Source organism: Pyrus communis, chromosome 6 (genome assembly GCF_041283825.1).
Source record: "Pyrus communis isolate YQ-2024b chromosome 6, ASM4128382v1, whole genome shotgun sequence".
NCBI classification, from domain to species: Eukaryota; Viridiplantae; Streptophyta; class Magnoliopsida; order Rosales; family Rosaceae; genus Pyrus; species Pyrus communis.
Window position 1 is genome coordinate 10,200,176 of NC_142570.1, and position 19,340 is coordinate 10,219,515.

A 19,340-nucleotide genomic window follows, 5' to 3' on the forward strand; every position below is an offset into this window, starting at 1 on the left:
TATTATTTAAAAAAAAAACTAATATTTTATTGCCTATTGCCAGGGCTATTCAAGTGCAACGGTGGAGATGCAAAAAGTAGTTACTGTTCATTAAGAGCAGTTACTGTTCATTAGGTGGATTAAATAGTGAATAACCTAGGGGAGGGTTTCTCATGGTGGAAGTGCTCTCATATTAGAGCCGTCAAAACCATCTTTCTATGTAGTCACCATTCCTTATTGAACCAACGGCTCCTCTGTCCCTATCTATTCGTAAGCTCATCATTCCTATCGAATTGCCGACCCACCCCTTCTCCCTCGTCAAATCATCGCTGAGAACGTCGACTCAGCTGGACCCACATTTCCTTATCAACTCGTCAACTCTTCTCCCCACCTTTGCCTCTTATCCCCCATTCATCGACTCTAACACAAACGTTTTCTCAAAAGATTTGTAAGCTCTAATTCTCCAAAACCCTAAATCAAAATCAAAATCCGAAATTCTCGACCATGAAATTAGTTCAATTTTCGATTCCAATTCTGTTAGGTCAACGTCGGGGGACTAAAGAACGTGTTGCAAGCAGTCCTGGAGACAAAGACTGTACAAAAAGTGATTTATACATCGTCGTTTTTCGCACTCAGCTCCACCGACGGTGACATCGCCCTATAGACACAGTGTTCTTTTGCACGGAGAAGAAAGAAAGGGTGAAAAGTGTGAGGAGAGAGGCAGGGACTTCCAATTAGGAAATGACCTGGGAAGAAGCTTGAGGCATTCGTTGGAGACGACCATCCTTTTAAGGGTTCTCCAGCGGACCCAGTTGTCAATGAGAGCTTTAATCCACGACTACAAGAAGTCACCCTACTCATGAGGGACCAAATTGAAGTTGGTGAAGTGAGGCTTTCCCTTCAAAGCCAAACACTTGAGCTCTGGAAGCCTCTTGATCACTCTCTCCAAACTGATCGTATAGGTTGGATCCAAAGATCCCATCACTTGGTCCCTCTTCAAATTCTTATCACTGTGGGCTCTAGGATTGGGTTTTGGGATGAGGAGGATGGGTTTGGATTTTGGGATGAGGAGGATGAAGGTTCAAAGCAGGAGTAGTGATGAAGAAGAGGACGAAGACAATGGTGAAGAAAGGAGAAATGAGAGATGTTGATTTCATTGTTCGTCCTGGGAAGAAGAGTATCGAGGAGAAAGAAGAAGGCGAGAGTTTTATTTAATTTTTAATTTTTAATTTTTTTTATTGTTCAAGTGGAGTCAGATTAACACATGATGCTCAATCATTATCTACGTAAGCGCCACATCACAGGTTAACGATTATTTTAATAAAAACTTAACGAATGTATGAAAGTATTCCAGAACTATCACTTTAAGTACTAGACTAGGATGTGAAAAACTTAAAATATTGAAAACTAAGAAACTTCAAAGGAGTAAACTTGATAATTACATGGTTGAAAATGTGCACCAGGGAAGTCCTCGTGGTTGCAAGTCGCTCACTGATTCAAAAGCTTGGGTACAATGGCCCAACTCTATGGGCCTCCTTTATCTACCAAGCCCTTTTGTTTGGGCCATGGCTTTATCATGTTACTTGGTAACTATAAAACAAATGAAAAAGATATTATGTTGAAGGTTGTTCTCTGCGGAATTTTTTTAAAACTTCGACAGTACGAAAAAAAATTTATTGAATATAAAAAAGCTACACCTGGTCTTGGGAAGACATAAACATTACTCATCATAACACAAGAAGAAATAATAAAGGAAAAAATACAAGAAAAGAGGGATCTTTAAACTATACAAATCAAAGTTAATCCAGCCACTCAGTATTACAGTCTAATGGTATTCCTCTTCATTTGTTAGTGAGAGGTATTAGGTTCGAATCTCGTAGATGACGAATTCGATACCAAATTAGGCTACCCATTGTGTGGCTTAACCAAACTCTCCCCTCTCCGGCTTAACCGAACTCCCCCTCTCCTTAGTGTAAAATATATCATTGTACTGAAAAAGAAAAAAAAATTAAAAGTTTATCCTTGGTATAATTTCCTTGAAATTTCATAAGTAAACTATAAATGCGATCACATCTATGTTCTAAGTTTGGGAGATTGTCTGCTGTCATGTTTGCTTCCCTATAAGCTTGTTGAAGTTGTATATAGTGGGAATTTGTTTAGATAAGTGTCAAATAATTTGGTTTGTAAGGAAAACCAAGAAGAACGATGGTTTAGATAAGTTTAGATAAGTGAAGTCCCCTTTCAAACAATTATAGAAAACCAAGAACGATGGTTTGTAAGGAAAAATGTTAAGTATGTGCGTCATTATATATGTTACCTATCGGACATTGGTGAGACGTAAAGCATTACCCTTTTGTCTGCCCATTTGAGGGTGTTAATAACATACCTCACTCTTGTCGCTCTTCATGTTTCTTTACCTACCAAATGAAAGGATGATTATCAAGTGCGCAACAAGGGTGAATAATCTTCTCAAATTTCTTATTCCACGCAAATTTCAACCAATAACTAAATCTCAAATTTCAGCATTTAGAAATTCGTCTTGACCAAAGTTGACAGAGAAATGCTCGCAATCTTTGCTCATGTAGAATTTCTAAGGACACAGCCAGCACCAATGAAATGGCCACCCCTTTACGACACCTACCGAAATTAAGTTTAAATTAGTTCTCTAGAGGAGGCTCTCAAGGAACGGCATACGTTCATTAGCAATTTGTTGTTAATATGTTTCATGTGACTAATTTTTCTTGTTGTTGCCTTTATTCGATGTTTTGCAATTGTTTTGGTTTCTGGAAAAATAGTCCAATTACGCTCACTATGATTATCCAACCTCCACTGTAATTGCCACATTTTCATCGGGGAGATTTTGTCCTAATTAAACAAATAAATTGAAGATGGAAAAGCAAGTTTTTTTTTACAATATTTATATTTTATGTAGGAAAATATTAGGAAAACCATATTTTGTAAATCACATGATATAGTGACTGATGATTGGATTCTATTTTTAATGATTTAAAGGTTGACTCTAACCATCAATGGGCACATCATGTGATCTATAAAATATGTTCTATAAAAATAGTCTCTCTAACATTAATACTCTTTTCTAAAGGAAATTGTTATTAGCATTCCAAAAATCTCATTTGGCAGTCCAAACTTTTTATAATTAGAAAGAAAAATACACTTATGAAGAGTGTAGAATAAGATTTTTGGAATACTAATAACAGTTCTCTTTCTAAAATAGCACATATGCTATTATACTAAATAATTATGTCACACCGTCCACTTTATCAGATTAATGATAACTTGACACATTTTTTGGTGCTGATTAGTATGGTTGATGCTCAATGTCCAGATATCAACCACTTTCCCCACTAACCACACCAACCATATGTATCCCTATCGTTTGATGAGAAATTGAGAAGCTGCCACGGTTTCTTCACTGGCATTGTCATCGGAGTTCAGAATCCGGGGCCCGCCAGCGTCCGCATGCCTACAATAGTTTTTATGTGCATATATCCAAAGATCCAAAGATCCTATTTGTTAATTCTCATCTATCTTTTGTTTTGGATTCAAGTTGTGGTCCTTTTAGGGTAAAAGTGAAATGCAAGTAGTAGTGCTACAAGAAAATGCAGGAAACGGATATATTTGAATGCAGATGGAAAAAACAACATAAATATGTAAGACTCTAGAAACGTATACTGTCGATTTGCCCTAGCAAACAATGGAATTCGGTCTTGTAAGATTTAGGGTTTAGAGTTTAGGATCTCGGTTTTGCCGTTCTTTTTAAACAAGGTATTAATTTTGAAGCTAAGTCAAAGTTGAGGGTTCAAATCCACAAAAGTTGGATTTTGTTATCTATCATGTTGTTCCTGTACCATTCGTTCTACACCATTGCCACCGGAAATCAACAAAATGAGCACTATGTCATGGACGGAGTCACTGAGTTGGTTTAGGTTTAGGTTTAGGAAAACGACAACCATTTGATTTACGACAGCCATTTGATTTGACTGAGTTAAGTAGTACTTACCCCTTCTTGTCCGTCTTTCCCTACTAGCTAGTCTATTTTATAATTAAAAATCAATAATCTCAATGACATACACGGTAAGCTTTAGTTAACTAGTTTTATATTGTAAATGGCGTTTTACTGTAGTAATGTAAATCAATCATACTTATATCTTGGTATAGATTCAATCTCCATGAAATTTTCTTCTTTTTAATAACTAACTTTTTAATTAAGTAACGCTATCGTTCTATTACTCTTACTTTTCAAACGTTACTTCCAATAACCTCTACTAATACAAACAGTTTGTGCGCTAAACTCAATGAAAGGTGATAGCTGATTTACCCAAGAGGTAAGGGGAGAAGACTTAAGATGTTCCGCACATCCCCACAGCCAGCAAATCTTAAACCTTTTTTATTCATTTTTTATTTTATAACTTTTTATAGAAATATAGTTAGCGTTTTGAAACCCTTTTAAAAGAAGTATCAAACAATTAAGAAGTTAATCCTAAATTGAAGTTCACTTACTTCAAGAATTAAAATTAGAATTTAGATGAACCTAGCAACTCTCTACGGTTCATAGATTCTAATGTCCGATACAAGCAACCCCAACAATTGCTTTTATTTTACACCATCTACCTGTTTTAATAATCCAGATCCTACTGGATTTGGTATTCAAAAATAATTGAGTCAACCATTAATGTTTCATTATATATAAAAATATACATTGTCCATGAAATTATGACATTGAAGTTTAAGGGAAAAATTTCTATGACAGGAATATAGTCAGCGATGCTCTATGGCATAGAATATTGGACGATCAAAAAACAACACGTGCAAAAAATGAGTGTAGCAAAGATGAGAATGCTTTTTTGGATGCGTGGGCACACGAAAAATGATAGGATTAAGAACAAGAATATCCAAGGTAAAGTGACAGTGATCACAATTGAAGATAAGATGAGAGAAAATCGATTAAGATGGTTTGGACACGTGAACCAAAGACTTAGCGATGCTCTAGTTAGAAGATGCGACTATGATACGGAGACTCCGATCAAAAGAAGTAGAGGAATACCTAGGGAAAACTTTGAAAGAGACTATAAGAAAAGATATAGGGTACTTGGAGCTAATGAAGATTTGGCGCAAAGCCGAACACAATGATGTTCTAAGCTTCTTAAAGTCGACCCCACTTAGCAAGATAAAGCTTAATAGTTGTTGTTATACATGAAATTATGAAAAAAAATATAAATTTAAATCACATAAAAAGATGTCACTAAACTATAGAGATGCAATAAACTTTTAGTTTTCATTTGGGTAAACAAAATTGTAAGTTTTCATTTTTATTTGATGAATTTAAGAAAATGGTCAAATACAAGGTTTAGTATAAATCGTAAAAGTATTAGTTATTCTTGACAGGGTAAAAGTATTAGTTGCAATGTATTTGATGATGAGATACACTACAAATTATGGACACAAATTAATTAAACTAACTACAAATTATTTGAATTCTATGCATCCCTCTTTTTACTTATTTTATAAATAAATAAAAACCTGGCACCTTTCGATATATGTGTCTTTTTTTAAACAAACGATAGAACATTTGCAATAAATTGTAAGAAGGGAGTTTTGAACATGAGATCTCAGATATAATGATGAATAATCTTAATCAACTGAGCTACAAACCACTTGCTTTTATAAGTCATTTCTCATTCATTCGAGTTTTTCTTATATATTTTATCTCCTTTTTGTACTTTTAATGAGTTAAAGTGTAAATTTGTAATGGTTGGATTCTATTTTTAATGATTTAAAGAATGATTCTAACCATCAACGAGCACATCATGTGATCTACAAAATATAGTCTATAAAAATAATCTCTCTAACATTAATACTCATTTCTAAAATAGCACACATGCTATTATACTAAATAATTATGTCACACCGTCCACTTTATCAGATTAATGATAACTTGACACATTTTTTTTCAGTGCCGACTAGTATGGTTGATGCTCAATGTCCAGATATCAACAATTTTCCCCACTAACCACACCAACCATATGTATCCCTATCGTTCGATGAGAAACTGAGAAGCTGCCATGGTTTCTTCACGGGCATTGTCTTCGGAGTTCAGAATCCGGGGTCGGCCAGCTTCCGTATGCCTGCAATAGTTTTTATGTGCACCAGATGTTAGCCTGCGCAAATTTTGGTGTTATTATTTTTTGGTTTTTGGTTTTGGTTTCTGACCATATATGGTCAAGACTCGAGACAGAAATCATGGCTAGCTATTTTGCTAGCCAACAGATACATAGCTTTCCTTTGTCCCAACTGATACAACACAGTAGCCTTCAATTAACCGTATGGGAATATATAACTAGCCCGACTGACAATATTCCTAGCAAATCTCACACTCAAAGGGCAAGATCCAAAGATCCTATTTGTTAATTCTCATCTCTCTTTTGTTTTGGATTCAAGTTGTGGAATAGAATGTGGTCCTTGTAGCTGAAAAATCCCTGTCATGTTTTCACAATCTTTAGGGTAAAAGTCAAATGTAAGTAGTAGTGCTACTACAAGAAAATGCAGTAAACAGATATTTGAATGCAGATGGAATTCAAGCGGTTGGTGGGAGGTATATATTAACTGAAGGAATCAAAATAGAAAAAGCAACATATATATGTAAGACTCTAGAAACGTATACTGTCGATTTGGCCTAGCAAACAATGGAATTCTGCCTTGTAATATTTAGGGTTTCGGTTTTGCCGTTCTTTTTAAGCAACGTATTAATTATGGAGCTAAATCAAAGTTGAGAGTTCAAATCCACAAATGTTGGATTTTATTCTATCATGTTGTTCCTGTATCATTCGTTCTACATCATTGCCACCTGAAATCAACAAAATGTGCACTATGTTATGGACTGAGTAACTGAGTTGGTTTAGGTTTAGGAAAACAACAACCATATGATTTACCATAGCCATTTGATTTGACTGAGTTAAGTAGTGCTTGCCCCTTCTGGTCGGAAAGGGATCCTCTCCGGATTTCTTTCACCAAATCCTCCAACCGGGTTCTTGAAATTTGATCCAACAGCTAAAAACAAGGGCCCCCTTTAAAAGTTATAATAATTTTAGCCGTTGGATAAAATTTTAAGAGCCCGGATTGGTGGATTTGGTGGAAAGGATCCATAGTGGATCCCTTTCCCTTTTGGTCTTTCCCTAGTAGCTAGTCTATTTTATAATTAAAAAATGGTAAATAATCTCAATGACATACACGGTAAGCTTTAATTAAATAGTTTTATATTGTAACCAGCATTTTACCGCGATAATGAAAATTAATTATGTTTGTATTTTGGTGCGGATTCAATCTCTGTCGACTTTCTCTCATTCTAACAACTAATTATTTAACTAATCAACGCTATCGTTCTACTAGTTTTATCTTTCAAACGTTACTTCTAATAACCTCTACTAATACAAATAGTTTGTGAGCTAAACTCAACGAAGGGTGATAGTTGGTTTACCCAAGAGGTTAAGGGGGAAGACTTAAGGCCATCTCCAACCGAAAGAGGGCTAGAGGGCTGTCTTTAGCCCTATAGCCCTCCAAGAAATTAATATTTTAATGAACAATGTCAGGCTATATTTCTTACCATCTCCAATCGAGGGGGCCAAAGGGCCATAGACCAAACATAACTATGTGATAAAAAACCATCTTCAACTGAGGATGCCAAAGGGCCATAGGCCAAACATAATTTATTATTTTAATTGAGTTAATATGGTTACTTAAATTAAACTACCTCAATAATTTTTTAAATAGGATTTCGAGTGACACGTGTCACTAAAGTGAGTAACTCTCCAGATTTCTTGTCAATATGTAGTCTCAATAATTTTTCAGATAGGATTTTGAGTGTCACGTATTGATATGTGAGTAATTTTTTAGATTTCTTAATGATATGTAATCTCAATTTTGAGTGCCATGTGTTGATATGTGAGTAACTTTCTAGATTTCTTATTGATATTTAATCTCAATAATTTTTCGGATAGGATTTCGAGTGCCACGTGTCGAGATGTAATTGGTTGTGCAAATTTTAGATAGGATTCTTATTTGTGTGGTACTTCTTATCTTCAACTTCCAATGTCCATAAATAAGGTGGATATTGGGGTATAATTCACACACTCATCTTTGCCATTTCCAATATCTTTTTCAATTCAAGTTTGCAATGAATTCCAACTTTGGATCCTCTTCGCATTCCAACTAGGAGTCCTTATCCAATTCCGAATTGGAAGCTAAATGGGCGTAGATGAGACGAGAAGATGAGGAGTTTGATGAAGAAGATTAAGCATGGTGCAACACAACATATATGGCAACAATGGCTAGGGTCATGGCGTGTGAGGCAACTGAAGAACAACCTCAATGAGGTGGCTCTATTGCTAGTCGCTCTTACAAACCACGAAATAGAGAGATGGCGCATGATACTCTGATGAACAACTACTTCAACCCTAACTTGATGTACACCGAAGAGGATTTCAGACATTGCTTCTAGATGAGGTGTCAAGTCTTCGAGCATTTACTTCATGATGTCTAACATGTCAATCCATACTTTCGAGAGAAGTTGGACAGAGCAGGCTGTCCTGGTTTCTTACCTCATCAAAAGGTTACTATTGTACTCTGAACGCTGGCATATGCCTCCACAGCTGATGTGATAGAGAATACATATGGTATGTCTAAGTCTACATGCCTTGATAATCTTGTTGAATTATGTCACACAGTTGTCCAGATTTACAAAGAGGAGTACCTCCGTAAACCAAATCAAGCAGATCTGGATCGGTTCTTTCGCAAAGCTAAAGACCGTGGCTTTTCGGGCAAGATAGGGTCATTAGATTGCATGCATTGGAAGTGGAAGAATTGTTCCACTGGATGGCAATGAGGCTTTAGCGAAAGATCGAGAAAGCCAACTATTGTGTTATAGGTGGTTGTCTTGTTTGACACATGGATCTGACATGCTTTCTTTGGAGTCCCAGGATCCCAAACTGACATCATAGTACTTGGGCATTCACCCATCTTTAATGTTGTTTAATGGCTTAGGTAGTTATAGGAAAAAAAATTAGATATTTTTTTTTTTAATTTTGTCAAAAAAAAAAAAAAAATTCAAATCCAACGGTAACCTGGTGTCAACGAGCCGTTGCTAGCTGGCGTCGTGTTGACGCCAAGTAACCGTTGGCATTTGAATTTTGGGCTGGCCCGGGGTTGGCTGGATTGGGCCAACTGATTGGCCTGATTTCCCATTTTTGGCCTGGTGCGGCCCACGAGCCCTTTAGCCTAGCCTTCTGTTGGAGAAGGTTTTTGTGTCATTTTGAGCTATTTTTAGCCCCATAACCCTTTGGCTGGGTCAGTTGGAGATGGCCTAAGATCTTCCTCACATACCCACAGCCAGCAAATCTTAAACCTTTTTCCATTCTTTTTTCTTTAACTTTTTATAGAAATATAGTTAGGGCAACCCCAACAATTGCTTTTATTTTACATCATTTACCTGTTTCAACAATCCATGTCTTGGAAGGGATCCTCTCCCCCAAATCCACCAATGCAGGCCCTTGAAAATTGATCCAATGGCTAAAGTTAATATAACTTTTAAAGGGGGGGCCTATTTTTAGCCGTTGGATCAAATTTCAAGGGTCCGGATTCGTGGATTTGGTATTCAAAAATAATTGAGTCAACCATTAATATTTCATTATATATAATAATCTGCATTGTCCATGAAATTATGATATTAAAGTTAAAGGAAAATTTTTATAGGACAACAATAAGGCCAGCGATGCTTTATGACATAGAATATTGGGTGATAAAAAAGCAACACGTACCAAAAATGAGTGTAGTAGAGATGAGAATGCTTTCATGGATGCGTCAGCACACGAAAAATGATGGGATTAAGACGAGGATATCCAAGGTAAAGTTAGAGTGACCGTAATTGAAGATAAGATGAGGAAAATTGGTTAAGAGATTTTGAAACATGAACTGAAGACCTAGCAACGCTCTAGTTAGAAGATGCAACTATGATACATACGTTCCAAGCAAAAGAGGTAAAGGAAGACCTAGAAAAAGACTTTGAAAGAGACTATAAGAAAATATATGGAGTATTGGGAGCTAACCAAGACTTGGAACAAAACCTAACGCAATGGCGTTTTATGATTCATACAGCTGATCCCATTTAGCGAAATAAAGCTTGATCGTTGTTGTTGTACATGAAATTATGATATAAATTTAAACCACATAAAAAGATGTCACTAAATTATAGAGATGCAATAAACTATAAGTTTTCATTTAGTTAAAAAAATTGTAAATTTTCATTTGTATTGATGAATTTAAGAAAATGGTCAAATATAGTGTTATAGCATAAATCATAAAAGTATTAGTTTTTTTTTTTTTTACAGGGTAAAGGTATTAATTGCAATGTATTTGATTAGATACAGTTATGGACTCAAATTAATTAAACTTTGTACGATTAATTATTGAATTCTATGCATCCCACTTTTTACTTATTTTCAGAAGAAAAAAATACTTGGCTTCTTTCTATGTATAAGTCTTTTATTTTTAACAAACGATACAATATCTATATTAAACTACGAAGAGGGAGATTTGAACATGAGGTCTCAGGTGTAAGAATAAATGCTCTTAACTAATTGAGTTACAAAACACTTGTTTCTATAAGTCATTTCTCAATTCAACTTGAATTTTGAGTTTTTTTTTATACATATTTTATCTCCTTTTTGTACTTTTGATGAGTTAATTTGTAAATTTGTAATGGGTAATGCTATCCACACATTTTTTTCAATTTCTAATCTTCAGGTCGAATAAATTGAAGAAGATCAAGAATTAAAAATTAACAAAAATGTGTAGAAGATAAAAATAAGTGTGTTAATAACACTATCCGTTTGTAACAATGTATGTGCGTAAGGAATGGGTCAATTGTAAGCTGAGTCTTTTTGTATCCAAATTTTCATAGGTACAAAATCATATACAATACAGAAGTTTAAGACTTGCGAGCAATTACTACACGAGTAGCAACCTCTCCCTGAAAAATCAAAGATAATAATAAAATAGTAAATTTTAGAGCCTAGTGCCACTTATCATTAGTAATTGCGATCAAGCCATTAGGGCCAGGACAAGCTACATGATTAGCGTACTTAATTAATTAGATTAGTGGTTGGCAGAAAAAAATAATAATAATAATTAGATTAGTGTACAAAACAAATTTTAGGCAAAATAAAAAAATAAAACAAATTTCAGGCCATTGGATACGTGTAATCTTAAATAATTGGAATAGTTTCTGATCTTTATGATCCAAGCCAGAAAGCAAGTTACCTAACCCAACCCAACCCAAGACTGAACCACCATGTTTGGGACCCAAATGAGAAATAAAAATAAGAAGATGTAATTAAAGTTTGGCCCCTGAAGTTTAGTGGTGGTTTCACTTTGATCCTCAATTTGTCGTCCCAAGTTGATCACTAAAAATTTGAAAGTACGTTAAATGATGACATTGTGACAAGTCAAATTACAAAATTCGACAAGATGTAAATGGATAGTATAACTCAGTTCAGCTAATTCCTTGGTTGGAATGGATTGTTGTGGCAATTATGTAAACAAGAAAATTGTTTGGAACGACTCGAAATTAATGTATTAACAAAATGAGTAATTAGATTAACCAAGTTGTGCTACTATTAAAAGTGAGCTTAATCACATCAGTTGATTCTGCATTGTTGATTTTATCTTTAAATCATACTCACTTTTAGACAAGTCACATGCCAATAGTAAAAGACTTGTCAAAGTATATGGGTTACCCAAGAACCCTAAAAACAGCAATAATCACATGTTATTATGTCAGCTTTCGTAAAGAAAATCACTTTTGATCATTATAAGTATATATTATAAGACGGTTAATTTTTTACCAAAAAAGAGGGAAAGACCAAAGTGAAAAAAACTTAAAACTTTGGAGGGCAAATTCTGATATTAACACAAAAAACAAGAACGAAAAATGAAAGTATAATAATATTTGGGGATGCGGCTCTACTCGGGGACATGGAGTCCTGTGCAACCTGGCAGCAAAGCAATGCAAGCTCTCACCTTCACCTCTCTTCTGCAACCCCAACACCATCACCATCGCCATCGTCATCTTCTTCTGCCTCTTCCCTCCCATTGAATCCCCAATCTTTCACCGCCGCAGATTGAAAATTCCAGAGAGATCTCAACCACCCATTTGGGTTTCCAAAGGACCCAAATAATTCCCCAAATCGAACACCCTTTTGGAAACCCAATGCTGCAAAACCTGTGAATTTTTTTGAATCAACAGAGAGTGCAGTGAAAAGGGTTGAGCTCTGAGGGAGAGAGGGACTTGAGAAAAATGAAAGCGAGCCAGAAAGATCAAGAGAAAGTGATTTGGGATCAGATGCGGAGCTCCACAGGGACCCCGATTCCTGGACCCGGCTCCCAATCTAGAGCTACCCCTAAACTCCTCGTCTGGCTCATCCTCTTCGTCTCTCTCACTTACGTCGTCTACACTCTCAAGCTCGTCTCTACCTCACGCGCCGCCTGCTCAGACGACAGCGACCCCTTCAACCCTCTCCGCATCTCCTCCTCCTCCTCCTCCGCCAACACCACCACCGCCCAAGATCGGACTTCCCAGATTCTCCAGCTCAAAACCCAAAAACCCGATAAAGCAAACCAGCCGACGGAGATAAACGACATCATTTTCGGCATTGCCGCCTCCGCCAAGCTCTGGGAACAGAGGAAGAACTATATCAAGCTCTGGTACAAGCCCAAGTCGATGCGCGGGATAGTCTGGCTGGACCGCGAAGTTGAGGATAAAAACCCGGAAGGCGCCGGCCTCCCGCCGATTAAAATCTCCGGCGACACCTCCGGGTTCACCTACACCAACAAACAGGGCCACCGGTCCGCGATTCGGATATCCCGGATCGTGAGCGAAACGCTGCGTCTTGGCCTCAAGGACGTGCGGTGGTTCGTGATGGGCGACGACGACACCGTTTTCATCACCGACAACCTCGTCCGGGTCCTGAGGAAGTACGACCACACGCAGTACTATTATATCGGGAGCTTATCAGAGAGCCACCTGCAGAACATTTTCTTCTCGTATGGCATGGCGTACGGCGGCGGCGGCTTCGCCATCAGCTACCCGCTGGCGCTGGCGCTGAGCAAAATGCAGGACCGGTGCATTCAGAGGTACCCCGGACTCTACGGCTCCGACGACCGAATGCAGGCGTGCATGGCGGAACTCGGCGTCCCACTCACTAAAGAACTCGGATTTCACCAGGTCCGTACTCTAATCTGTCGGTGGGTGCTTAATTTGATTTGTTTTTGCCTTAATTAGTCGTAATTTGGCTTCAATTTATCTGATTTTTTTCAAATGAAAATTATTATTATTACTTGAAAAGTCTCATTCTAACTTTCAAAATTTCCTTCAAACTTTCTTTATCAGAAGGGCACATTTTTTTTTACTTCTCACACATTTTTTTTTACTTCTCACACATCTTTTTTTAATTTATATTCATTCATTTTCTTCACTTTATCCGAACTAATGACCGAAAATTAAAAAGGTATGTGAGAAGTAAAAAGAGTTGTGTGAATATTACATTCTTATTAGAAAAGAAAAATATATTTATGATGAGTAGAGAATGAGATTTTTGAAATGAAAGCAACACTTCTCTTCCAATTACGCCCAGCAACTCCCGAAACTAAAGAGTTTCGGCCGAGATATTGACCGAAACACGACTTGGGTCAGTGTCGGTTTGGCTATTAGTGTTTGCATTGAGTTCTGGAACTACAATTAATTAGCGTTCCTTGATTAATTAAGTATTATTGAGTTAATTAATGTTTAATAATCTTCTTAGTTGGATAATTCCCGATTACGTTACTTTCCGGTTTCGGGAAATCTGAGGCTGAGGGTAATTGAGTTTGTCGGGCCAGTTCGTTCTGTCGGTTTACTAGGCGGGTGATTTGCTCAATGCTGTTACTGCTCGGTTACGAAGACGACGCGGTGGGCCCCACTTGAAATAAGAGGTTAGACCGGGAGTTTGTCTCGCAGCTCACTACGCAACTACACAGTAGCTGTCCGTGCACGCCACGCTCCTTTAGTGAGTGAGCAGTGTCCCGACTAGACAATTGAATGAGTAAAACATAAGTTTTACCCAACCCCATTTATGTGGGCGGTCAGTTGAGGTGAAAAGGGTTCAAACTTTGTCGTCTTTTTTTTATAAATTTCTCCTATAGTACATTGAATTATAGTAGACAATGGTGGATTTGTTGGGAGCTTTAGGTTAAACCGATATATGTTTTGCATCGAAATAATGTAGATTTAGTTTTGCATCGAGAAAATCGGTTTAGGTGATTTGCACATATGAAATGAGGACTACAGATGTTCTGGTTAAAAATGTGATTACAAGATAGAGGCTTAGGACCAAAGGGGTATAGGAAGACTTGGAAAGAGACTTTAAGAAAAGACTTGCAGTACTTGGTTCTAATAGAAGACTTGGCATAATACGAAGCACAGTGGCGTTCTAAGATTCATACGGAGTGGCTTTGTTGTTGTTGTTGTAATGCAGTTCATTATTTAACGTGGGATTGTATTTCTTAATTTGTTTCCTTAATTTTTAAGGAGAATCTAGGTTTAGGTTGAACACCTTGTTCTAAAATGGTAAATTGGGACCCCTCATTTTCAAGCCACCGATCTCTTCTTCCCCATGAGTTAGTTTCTCAAGCCGTCCTACTTCTGTTGCCCGCACAGCACAAATTGTGAAACATTTAGTCTCATTGGCATTTAGTTGGGTATGCCTTGGTTAAAAAGAAATCAAGTATAATTACTAAATAGAGCAAGATCCTCCGCTGCTTCCAATGTTGTTCTCGTTTGAGGGGTTGATTGTGAATAATTAGCAGTCTCACTTCTATATTAGATTATTTGTAACATTCTTCTGTTTTTTTTTCCTTTATGGTTAAATTGTAGATTTTTTTGGATAGATTTGGTGTGAACTTACTGTACGTTTCTTTCATATTGATGGCTCTCAGTATGATGTGTACGGAAACCTGTTCGGGCTCCTTGCAGCACACCCAGTGGCACCCTTAGTGACAATGCATCACCTGGATGTGGTTGAGCCCATCTTCCCCAATGTGACCCGTATTCAAGCCCTTCAGCGGCTTTTTATACCAGTGAAGCTGGACTCGGCGGGAATCATACAACAATCCATCTGCTACGACAAATCAAAGAGCTGGACCATTTCAGTTTCATGGGGCTTTGCTGTTCAAATTTTTCGGGGTGTCTTTTCACCCCGCGAGATGGAAATGCCTTCCCGGACGTTTTTGAATTGGTACAGAAGGGCAGATTACACAGCATATGCATTCAACACTCGTCCAGTCAGCCGAAACCCATGCCAGAAACCTTTTGTCTATTACTTGTCAAAGGTAAGGTTTAATGCGACAACGAATTCAACAGTCAGCGAGTATGTCCAGCATCGTACCCCTCATCCCCACTGCAAGTGGAAGATGGCTAATCCTTCCAATCTCTACAAAGTCGAGGTTCATAAGAAGCCTGACCCGCACCTATGGGATAGAGTAAGTATTTTCAACACCTTGTACTCTTCCTCTGTTGTCTCGTGATACGACCAAAACAAAAACTCTCACTAACGCGTTTTCAATTGCTTTGTTTTTGGGCAGTCTCCGAGGCGAAATTGTTGCAGGATCATGGAGTCGAAGAGGAAGGGGACCATGGTGATAGATGTTGGTTTATGTAAAGAGGGTGAGATCAGTGAAATATAAGCACCCACCATTTGATCAAAGTTAGGAATTTGATGCAGCTTCTTTTCCCTTTTCTCCAATTGATTATTTAGGGTTCATTATTTCTTAATTTGTTAATGTTTTAAGTTCCAAATTTTGTGTCTTTTGGGGGTGTCCATTGCCAAAACAATCTTTACAAAGACAGAAAAAGAATATTTCATGTACAAAAGTTGTAGGCTACAACATTCCACACTTGTCTCTGAGCAGTTAAATTATTATTCAATTTATTTGGATTTTGGAGTGAATTTTATGATGGTAGATCTTTGGATTTTTTCTTTTTTTTTTTTTATCTCCCGAAGATGGTAGATCTTTGGATTGGATCCATGTGCTTGTTATGTTTGCTTCCGTTTACCATTTGTGGAACTTGCTCGTTCAGACGCGGTGATGAGTGTTGTGACCAATTTGGGAGGAACTAGATTTCCATGGGTGACACATTCTAGGGATAGGATTCATTTGGAAATGTTTTTAAAATGATTGAAATTGTTTTAGCTAAAATGTATTTGAGTTTCAAAAGCATTTAAAAGGCTTCTTGCAAAAAGTATCAATTATGTATTTTTTGTACGCTATTTAAATTTCCCGTACGTTTTTGAAAATTTGGCAATATTAATAATTTTGGTAGAACTTTAGTATTTCAATAATTGACAAAATTAGGAGATTTTATAGATATTTCAGTGCAAACTTTAGTAATTTTGGGTGCAATTTGGATCTAAGGTTTCTTCACCAAAATTTTACCAAAGTTATCGATTCATGGAAGTTTGTGCTTATAACTGTTCATATCATAATTTACTTTGTAAAGATCATCATTGCAAAAAATCAATGAAATATGAGATCGTTTAGTAATTGAATTGGATAAAAACAAATTGTCGGATAGGGTAAAAATATTACAACCGTCTGTCTATTTGCTAAAATAGATTTGTTAAATAACCTAATTTTAAATTGATTTTTGGCAGACATAATCTGTACAAAGTTATCTATAATATAAACAGTTGTGATCGTAAACACAAGACTCGTAAATCGGTGTCAATGTTATCTTGAGAGCAACTTCTCCTCAATCTTATATGTATTGGATTCCTACATGCTTGTAGCTTGATTTTGTCACAATTTAGTGAAGAGAAATTGAGTGGTCCCTCCAGCACATAAATTTCATTTTGGTTTTTCACAATCTTTATTCTTTGCTTTATTCTGTTGTATCGTGCATGTTCTTGTTCTAGCCTTCTAGGTGTCTAGTGTCACTCTAAGACCATCTCCGATGGTTAGGCTAAAAATCATATTTTAGCCCAGAAAATTTAGTTTTTAGCCCAGAAATAGCTTTTCTGCTCCAACCATTCTAGCCTAAAATTTTAGTCCGGGATTATTAAAGAATGAACTTAGGCTTTTTTTTTGTTAAATTATTATTTTTTTTTTTTTAAATGTAGACTATCGTAAATTAATTTTGTGAACATTTTAATCTAAAAAAAAAATTTAATTTCGATAAATATTGGGTGGAGTCTACTCCGATTTCTGGGCTAAATTTTGGGGGGAATTTGACCTTAGTTTAGCATTTAGCATTTAGCCCAAATTTTCCTCTTGGGTTGGAGTGAGTTTGGGGAGAAATTTTGGGGGGTAATTTGGCTTTTAGCCCACCATTAGCGTTGGTCTAAACATCAATATAAAGTCGGTCATGTTGCCAACTACAAAATAAGACCGACCGTGATGGGAGATGTATTCATGGATTCGAAATACAAATCAATACATTATGTATCTTAATATAATTGGAGAACGAATATAATTTTTAGTATTCATTCATTAATATAAACACACGTAAAATGTCGTCTCATGCTTTAAAAATAAGGAAAACTAATGAAAATGGCTTAAAAACTTTGGGTATTAACGAAAATGAAAAAATAAAGGGTAAAGTGAATAGTACTAGGATTGACTTTTTAGTGTAAAAATGTGGTTGTTCATTAAAGTGAACAGTATCGGAAGCTTTTTGTTAAAGTTTCCTTAAAAATAAGCTTATTTTTAGTTGCGTCCTTTGAAATTTTATTTTAATCTTATTTTACTCATTGTAACTCAAAAATTACTATTTTACTCTCTGAAACCCAAAAATTTGTTTCACTTTGACTTGTGAACTTTCTCTTCTCTCTTAAACTTATAGGTCACCTCCTGAAACATATGTGTGGCCTAATACCTAATAAGACTATGCCACATGTGCAATAATTTTGATTATAAATCTTCATTATGTGTGAACATCAAAGAATAAGAGAATATTAAGTTAAAAAAAAGAAATTGATTAGCCTAGCGCATCTAAATCAAACCCACATAAGAAATTAACAGATCTAAGGCAATGTGAAATGAATTTAGAGTTTTATAGAGACAACTTTCAAGTTTTTGAGATAAAATGGGATCAAAATCGAGTTATAAGGGGTAAAATGAAGTTAACTCTGAGTTTCTGAGAATAAACTGACGATTATTGAATTACAAAGAACAAAATTAAATTAAAATTGAGTTCATGAGGGCATAACTAAAAATAAGTCTCCAACATGATTAATGTTAATATGTATACAGATATATCAGAGATAATTATCAAGAACTAGAGAGAGAAAGTAAGAAGATAGAGAGAGAGAGAGAGATGAATGTATTGTTTGTATTAATTTCTTACACAAGAAGTCATTACACTTAGACTTATATAGGAGCCAAATACATGTAACTAACTAAATGCACAATCTGTTGACAGTGTCACAATCACATAACATTAATATATCCTAACATCCCCCCTTAATCTCATGTTTGGATGAACTAAGCATGAGATTTTTACAATGAGACCTAAACAAAGGAGAACTAAGTCCTTTTGTTAAAAGATTCGCAAACTACTCCCTGGAATACAAACTGAACCATGAGACGTTGTTTGGCAACCCGTTCACGCACAAAATGAACATCTATCTCAATGTGTTTCGTACGTTGCTGTTGAACAGGATTAAAAGACAGAGTTATTGCGGAAAAATTGTCACAAAATAGAACTGAAGTTGCTGGAAGTTTGATGTGCGGAAACTCAAGAAGTTGTTGTATCTAATCAAGTTCAGCTGAAGTCGAAGACATATCCCGATATTCAGCTTCTGTAGAAGATCGTGACACCATATTCTGCTTCTTGGAGGACCAGGAAATGGGATTGACACCTAAAAACACAATTAAGCATGTTGTAGACCTTCAATCATTAAGGTTTCTAGCCCAATCTGCATCACTAAAGGCTTTTAACTGTAAATCACTAACAGAATAGGATATACCAGAGGTCATAGTACCCTTTAAATATTGCAATATTATCTTGACTGTAGTGTAATGAGAAACCATAGGGGCCTGCATAAACTAACACACTTAATGAACAAAAAATGTAATGTACGGCCTAGTGAAGGTGAGATACTGCAATGCACCAACTATACTTCGATAGGCTGCAAGATTGTTAAAAGGAGAACCATTATCCTTGAGTAATCGATTGTAAGGCAAGCACAGTGTATCACAAGGCTTGCAATCAACCATTAATGCTTTCTGTAATAACTCTTGTATATACTTGGTCTGAG

General features: G+C 36.3%; 1 protein-coding gene across 1 annotated transcript; it reads left to right on the forward strand.

Moving 5' to 3' along the window:
* The first annotated feature begins 12,014 nt into the window (after positions 1-12,014).
* LOC137710976 (uncharacterized) lies at positions 12,015-16,031 on the forward strand. Its single transcript, XM_068450157.2, has 3 exons — positions 12,015-13,273; positions 15,022-15,564; positions 15,667-16,031. The coding sequence occupies exons 1-3, from the start codon at positions 12,347-12,349 to the stop codon at positions 15,766-15,768; spliced, it is 1,572 nt and encodes a 523-aa protein (XP_068306258.2). The 5' UTR covers positions 12,015-12,346; the 3' UTR covers positions 15,769-16,031.
* Positions 16,032-19,340: the final 3,309 nt, after the last annotated feature.

What these genes read in the sequence shown, in the direction of transcription:
- LOC137710976 (XM_068450157.2), top strand. Translation starts at nt 12,347, where the DNA reads ATGAAAGCGAGCCAGAAAGATCAAGAGAAAGTGATTTGGGATCAGATG. An exon ending in AAGAACTCGGATTTCACCAG is followed by an intron (nt 13,274 to 15,021) that starts GTCCGTACTCTA and finishes GATGGCTCTCAG; the next exon opens with TATGATGTGTACGGAAACCT. An exon ending in ACCCGCACCTATGGGATAGA is followed by an intron (nt 15,565 to 15,666) that starts GTAAGTATTTTC and finishes GTTTTTGGGCAG; the next exon opens with TCTCCGAGGCGAAATTGTTG.